The sequence below is a fragment of the Centropristis striata genome, chromosome 9 (genome assembly GCF_030273125.1).
Source record: "Centropristis striata isolate RG_2023a ecotype Rhode Island chromosome 9, C.striata_1.0, whole genome shotgun sequence".
NCBI classification, from domain to species: Eukaryota; Metazoa; Chordata; class Actinopteri; order Perciformes; family Serranidae; genus Centropristis; species Centropristis striata.
The window spans coordinates 30,363,536-30,371,203 of NC_081525.1; the positions used below are offsets into that span (position 1 = coordinate 30,363,536).

Here is a 7,668-nt window from a genome sequence, read left to right on the forward strand (position 1 = left end):
TTTTAAGAAATGTTATATTTTGAGTAGAAATAAAAGTAGAGGCTCTTTTTTGTCAGCACAAATGTTGCCTCCCTCCCTCCTAAAAAAGTCTTGAACACAGTTGACACTTTTAAATCTCTAGCACCCTCTATAGTAAATGGGGTGCATCTTATTTTTAGAGTTTATTTATTACAGTATTAGTGTTTTACAACTGTGGGGTTCTGTAGATAAGATAAGATAAAGATATTTTATACCCTTTTAAAGGTACAATGTACAATACACTGTACAATGTCTATGCCATACAAAATGCTCTCAGGAAAAACTTTATGTGCAATATTAATAATTACTCTCAATATTTTACATATGAACATTTGCTAGAACATTCATTGTGACTCCCCTGTCTGTATCTTAAGCTGCTGTTACAACTGAATTTCTCCACTGCAGGATAAAGTCTTATCTTAACTTATTGTCCTCCCTGAATTATATACAACATTAATCAACATTTCTATTTCTAGATTTCATTTGTGTTCTGACTGTGTTCAGAAATCATCAGAACTTGCAGGTCTTGAACGTTGAGAAACCAAGTGACGGTTGCTCCAGACTAAGATTGAAGAGAACAAAACATGTGAACAGCTTCAAACTTTAAAAGGTCAAATGCAAATTAGCAGTCCCCTGTAAAACTAAAACATTTCAAGTTACTGTAGTTTTACTGCAACGCCATGTAAAAACAGTGGGTCTCCTTTTTTCCCCCCACTAAAAGGAAGAGTGAAGAGCTGACATCAGGATGTGTATATTGTAAGTTATTTAATTTAAAGAAAATTGAATAAAATGCATATTACAAACAAAATATTTTGGTTTCAACCTGAAATTTATTTTCCAAGATTCTGATTCTTGAAGCTTTTATCTTGTGATAGTCCTCCCTGCAAATACCTTCATGTAGTGTTGTTGAGCAGAATAGAAAGTAATATACTAGAAACAGATGACAAAAGGCCTACTTTTCAATTGCTGTGTAATATCTTCCTCAGATAAAAAGTCTGGAACTGCATCTGAACTTTGTGACTTAGAGTCCGGGCATGTGTCATGAGGCCTAATTGCTACACAAGCAGATCAGGTGTCGGAAGATAAAAAATCTAATGTTGCTCAATAACTGGCAACTTTCACGTGCAACACAACATTTTATTACATGTTAAAAATGCTAAGATACGTTTTTTTCTTCCTTTACAATGGCAAAAGGTTTTTGTATGTTGTACTATGATTAGTTTTATTTTGTTTTTTCCAGTCTTTCAAAGCCGTTTGGGAGATATGAGTCACTAAACTGCACTTTAACAAGTGCCTAAGTTCAATTCAGATGAAGGAAACTAGCCTTGCATATTTATAATGTAAGCCTTTATAATGGCCAGCCCTTGGTGTGGTTTTTACAATATAGCCATCAACACTTTTTTGTTTTATCAAATAAACCTTTTCAAAACCCAAATGTGTAAACTTTAAACTAATAAGACTACCTGTCACCAAGATAGAAAAGCCAAGATTATTCAACTTATAAGACATATAAGAAACATCTTTCTTTTTTCAAGCAACAATTAAATCATTTGGATTTTGTCTTTGTTTTTGTAGTGTACCCTCCCCCTTCCTGCCCTCCTCCCTCTGACAAACTCACCACACACACCCCTGTCTGACCAGAGCACCACGGAGGAGCCAAACGGCCGGAGGAGCCAAACGGCCGGAGGACGGGTGTCCCGACCATGAGGGTCTTCATCTGCTTCGAGGGCTCCTCTGTGCCTTTTGACGTCTCTGCAGATCAGACTGTGGGGTCCATGAAGCAGATGGTGAAGGTAATAAAATAAATGATACAGTAGTGGCACAGGGCCATCACCTCTAATGGAATTTAACCCTCTGGAGTCCATCGATTTATTGAAAATACACGTTTTATTTACAGTAATAACTTTATTTATATATGATATGTAGACAAGCTGAGAAAGCCAGTTGAAAGTGCAATCATAGGAGCTTTCACAGTGTGCCATTTATGTTTCTAGACCGTTTTTAAAATGTGAATTTTCTTTTTACAATGAAAACTATTACTATTTTTAATTCACATGCAAGACTGTTTTGTAGTTTTATTTTTTATTTTTTTTTCTGCTGTTTTGGTGTATATAAATGGTTTAAAAAATGGTACATTTCCATAGAAACCCGTGTCTTTTGTTTGTATTTTCGGTTCCTGCCAGCTTCATACTTTGTCAATTAAAATAAAATGAAAAATCTGACTGATAGCCAAGTTTGTGTGGAGAAAAAGGAGCCATGCATGTGATGTAAGGACAGACTGAAAGATGCTAAACAGAGACAGAAATTAATGCATATAGGAAGTTGACAAATTTGAACCAAAATCTCCTGGATTTCAGAGGGTTAATTGCCTGAGTTTTGACTGCATTTTAAAAATGTTTGCCTGATGATTTGTAAAGAATACTTGAGGGAAAAGAGACTGTTTGATGGATTTATGCTGATTGTAATGGTGAAATGTTATGCATTGCAAGACTATTATTGGTTATTTGTTGGTTATTAGTTGTCTTATATGTCAGGAAAAAGCTAAATCTCTCCAACACTGGAGACATTTTTTATTCAGCTATTCAGTAAAAAAAAAATTCACCTACAGACGTGGAACATGGTCTATCTAGTATTTTGTAGCTACCACTGTGTCCCTTTCTGTAGAAAAACTTTCTGGTGCAACTCTCAGACGACAAACAGCATCAGTACCTGGAGCTGAGCTACAGCGGAGCAGCACTGCAGGACAGCTGGGCTCTGTGCGACGTGGGCATCACAAGTGGCAGTGCCATCCGATGCCTGATAAAGGTATTAAAACATGAAAAGGTTTGGAAATTTGGGATTTGTAGTATTCTCAAAAGAAAAAAAATATTTTCATCAATTTCCAGGAAGATCAGAGGTCCCTTATACAATTTTTACTCCTGGATCTGGTGTGTATTAGTGTCTTGCTAAACAGCACTTCAGTGGTTAATGGTTGCTGTCACAGGAGCTTTATGCAGGATATATATATATATATATATATATATATATATATATATATATATATATATATATATATATATATGGTAAAATATATATATATATATATATATATATATATATTTCACCATTACAATCAGATACACTCCCTATACACTATCACTGACACTTCAAAAACACGGCATTCTTCATCTTTTTACTTTAGAGCTTCTAAAATTAGTATCATACTGCATACATATTCATTACTTGGGATTACTTTTCATCAAAGACCTCCTTCCTACAGCGACTGAATTTTGTGTCAGACTGGTGCATTAATGTGGAACAAGATGTTCCTGTGTGAGGCAGCTCACAGAGAAATTAGTTTATGGCTGTCTGAGATCTTTAGTCCCCATTAGTCAGTTTTTAGTGTTGGGACACATTCCAAGCTCCTCACCAGGCAACCTTGTGTAAAAGCTGACAGTAGTAAGCATGTGTGTCCCCCTTTGTCATCATTTAACAACATCTCATAAAAACAGTTGTTTTCCACTGGCCTGTTTGACTCTCCAAACTCTAAATAAAGTAGTCCAGGTTCAGTGTTTCCCTCAGCAAAGTTATCCAGAAATTTCAGTCCATGCTATATTTTAGTATTTTCAGTTATATAAGGTGGCACTACATCTTGAGATTGTACATTTTAACCATGCAACATTTTACACTGAAAAAAATAGTAAAAATGAAAGATTACCATACCAAAAATTAAATAACAAATTTAATTTTCAAATCATATAGGAATCAAAGGCTAAAATAATTGCAGTTTTAAAAGTTATGATATTGTTCTGAGTTTCTTATAGGAAGTTATTTGCCCAGTATAAATGCAAATGTATATAATTTCCCAATATACCAAAGTTATAGCTGATATCTGAAGTTTTTTTTTTTAGATAAACACAGGGATTCATTTTGTGACCAGTCTTGTTTTTCTTTTGTCTCAATAACATCAGGGTAATTGTGCCAATCTAATTGTTTCAGAATGAACAAAGGCCTGTGTTGCGTGTGTTCAATGCTGTGACAGAAGAGACTTTACCAATCATGGGAAGTGAGGCTCTCCTGCATATGTCTGTTGCTAGATTGAAAACTGTGGTGTCCATGCAAAGTGGGCTCCCTGTCAGCACCTTCAGACTGAGCACACCTGCTGGTGTGCAGCTCTACGACTGCAACCGACTGCAAGACTACACCATTGAAGGGGGTATGGTAGAACTTTCTGTCTTTGTGGTTGATGTGTGTAACTTCGTAGTGAGTACCGTGGAGCTAATTGTTAAGAAAATTGTGAATCATTTTAAAAAAATTGTAGTTATGTATAATTTTCAGACATCATGTATTTTTTAAGTTCATTCTTCTTTTTCTTTTTCTAACAAAGGCACTACTCTCCGTTTGGATACGTGGGATGGGTGGGTTGAGTTCCTCCAAGGTTGCCTCCTGGGCCGCAGATTGACAGTTCAGAGTCACCTATCAGAGAAAAAAACAGTAATGAGGTCAGAAATTCTCTTCATGAATAAAAGTGTGTCAGAACTGTTATTGGAGATTATCTATAATGATTGCAATCTCCGGAAAACATGGACTGCCCCCTCTGGGTGGAGAGAGAGGTACTGCCTCAAGCGAAGGAGTTCAAGTATCTTGGGGTCTTGTTCACGAGTGAGGGTAGAACTGAGCGTGAGATTGGCAGGCGGTTTGGTGCGGCGTCAGCAGTGATGCAGGCGTTGTACCGGACCGTCGTGGTGAAGAAGGAGCTGAGCCGGAAGGCAAAGCTCTTGATTTACCGGTCCATTTACGTTCCAACCCTCACCTATGGCCATGAGCTTTGGGTAGTGACCGAAAGAAGGAGATTGTGGATACAAGCAGCTGAAATTAGTTTCTTCCGTAGGGTGGCTGGGCTCAGCCTTAGAGATAGGGTGAGGAGCTCAGACATCCGGAGGGAGCTCGGAGTAGAGCCGCTGCTCCTTCGCATCGAAAGGAGTCAGCTGAGGTGGTTTGGGCATCTGGTAAGGATCCTCCTGGGTGCATGTCCAACTGGTATGAGGCCCCGGGAAAACCCAGAACACGGTGGAGGGATTATATCTCTCTCCTGGCCTGGGAACGCCTCGGGGTCCCCCAGGAGGAGCTGGACATTGTGGCTGGGGAGAGGGATGTCTGGAATGCCCTGCTTAGCCTGCTGCCCCCACGACCCGGCCCCAGATAAGCGAAAGAAAAATGGAGTGCAATCTAATCTTCCTTGTTCTGCTTTTCCAGGTTTCAGCTGCAGGTTGCACTCTATATCTCTGCCTCTTTAGGCCACCTGGATCTGGCAGGATGGCTGCTGGAGAGAGGGACGCACGCTGAGGAACCAGTTGGAGTCCATCCGCACCGCCAGTGGTGCCACCAAACCGCCCATGAAGACAGCCGGAAGTCTCCCATCCACACAGCTGCAGAAAACAGCCAGCTCCTCATCCTCAAACTCTTCATCGCCAACAACCTTTTGGCCTTGGCTTGCCGTGACCCTGCAGGTCTGGACCCTTTGAAAATTGCATTTCAGCATGGTCACAAGGATTGTGTGCGCTACTTAGCCAACAAGCTGTGCTCAGTAGTATCCCTGTCAAACATATCTCTGCCCATGCGTATCTACCTCCAGATAAAACGCTGGGTGGGTTTGGGACAGAAAAGGGCAGCCTCCAATCGATGTAAATTCACAGGTGCTGCCTTCAAAGCCAGGGTGGGGGACACGTTGCTGGTGGATGGCTTCAACCAGCCAAATATGTCTTCCAGATCCAGGAAAACTGTGACCAAAGCAAACAGAGGACTCAAGACCAAAACTTTGCAGCCATTACCTCCTATCAGAAACTTACTTTCAGTACCACATCTCCACAGCCTGCAGTCTGTGAACCATGGTGACTTTAAAGAGAAGAAGAAAAAGCAGAAACAAAATGTAAAAAGAAGAGAGGATGGCCTGTTGGATGAAATCGGCAAAGATGGAAGCAGCTTATGCAGAAAGAAGTTTATACTCCCACCAATCACCACAGAAAATATCTGGCCAACATCTCCTCATACTGTGGAGTCCTTCTCTCAACACTGTGGCCAAACACCAAGAGAGAAAGCCATTTATTGCTTAACTATAGCCAGGTCTCTATCTTTTAACCCATACACTCTACACACTCACATGCAATAAAAACATCTCATACATGTCATCTTATTTGAGGTTCACAGCAAATGAGTAGTGACACAAATCCAGTTTTCCTTGCATCTAAATTCTTTACACCACACATATTTTTGTCTATAATTTTGTCTGTCACAAGATGCTAATTTATGTTTTGTACGGATGGATTCACTGACCAATTGGAAATATTTGGCCAAAATGAAGCTTAATGTGCCACATAATTACTGTAGGAACCTCTGTAATGAGACACAACATTATTTTTTACTGTATTTACACACCACAGTTAAAATCAAGTAATAATTACAACTTGTAGATTTTAATTAAATGTATACACACTGAAAAAACAAAGTTATAGGACAATCTTTAAAATACATCCTCTTTACAATTTGCACAATTACTTTTAAAGTAACTTCCACTGCTCTAATACAAAGTACAATTCACTTGCCAGTATTAAGTAAAACAATTACAACTAAAGTAAATGTTACTTAATTATATTTAAGTGATAAGTTATATTTATTTAAGCTACTTAATTCAAGTTTTTAAGGCAGGAATGCCACTGTCATCAGGTTATCATTTTCTTGATGAATAACATTCATTACAATTAGACTGTTCATTTGTCTATTATTTTAAAATCAGTAAAATCTCAGCAGCCATAAATGTAATATTTGCATGGCTGGCATTCATCAACAACACATGCACACCCTCACTGACACAGCTTTAATTAACTGTATGTATAATGCATGTTTCTCTTATGCAGTACCTTCACAGAGAAACCTTGGTTGAAGCAGCTGAGTATAGCACGGACCCTGATCCGGAAGCGTGTCCATACCATGGCCTGATTCTCTCATCCAGATCCGTCACTCATCATCCCAATTGCAAACGTATACCTCCTGAACTGAGGAGTTTATCTCAAGCTTAGTGTTTCACTGAGATTAAACTTCTGCCATTATAGGTATAAACAAAGACATACTTATTTTTTTAAGGACAAGGATTAATTAATACAATTTTGTGTTCGACAAAAGTCCAAATAAGGACTAGCCTTGCAGTCGAAATTACTTGCCTTTGCTTGAAATTCAAAGCTTAGAACACTAACATATTGCGTTGTCTTCCTTTGTACTGTGTGTAGATGCACAAATAAACACAAACACACTTCCAATAAATGTTTAAGATGAGTTTCTCAAATGGGGGTACGCCTACCCCTGGGGGTACGTGAATATTTTAGGAAAATATACAATACATAAAATGAATGTTATATTCATTAGGCTATTCAATTTCTTGATCCTAAAAACCCAGAGTGTCCCCCATACCAGGATGGTTCGACCCAACCTGTCATATGTCACCTGGCATCACCTGTCAATCACCTGAAAACTCAAAGATGGAGTCGTGGTTGAAGCGTAGCAGTCATAGTTTTAAATGGTTCTTTGCTCACTGTTTTTACTATATTAGTTTGAATCACTACATGTTAGTGATGATACATATTTGCGATACATTAAGTCATTGATTATTAACATTTA

At 38.5% G+C, this 7,668-nt stretch overlaps 1 protein-coding gene across 1 annotated transcript; it reads left to right on the plus strand.

Moving 5' to 3' along the window:
* Positions 1–1,691: 1,691 nt before the first annotated feature.
* LOC131978228 (protein ANKUB1-like) lies at positions 1,692–6,993 on the plus strand. Its single transcript, XM_059341796.1, has 6 exons — positions 1,692–1,811; positions 2,683–2,823; positions 3,997–4,213; positions 4,385–4,499; positions 5,254–6,120; positions 6,912–6,993. The coding sequence occupies exons 1-6, from the start codon at positions 1,722–1,724 to the stop codon at positions 6,991–6,993; spliced, it is 1,512 nt and encodes a 503-aa protein (XP_059197779.1). The 5' UTR covers positions 1,692–1,721.
* Positions 6,994–7,668: the final 675 nt, after the last annotated feature.

Bases quoted from the DNA above. Each gene is read 5' to 3' on its own strand.
- LOC131978228 (XM_059341796.1), top strand. From the start codon at position 1,722: ATGAGGGTCTTCATCTGCTTCGAGGGCTCCTCTGTGCCTTTTGACGTC. The intron at 1,812-2,682 runs GTAATAAAATAA...CCCTTTCTGTAG, and splicing joins CCATGAAGCAGATGGTGAAG to AAAAACTTTCTGGTGCAACT. The intron at 6,121-6,911 runs GTCTCTATCTTT...TCTCTTATGCAG, and splicing joins TATTGCTTAACTATAGCCAG to TACCTTCACAGAGAAACCTT.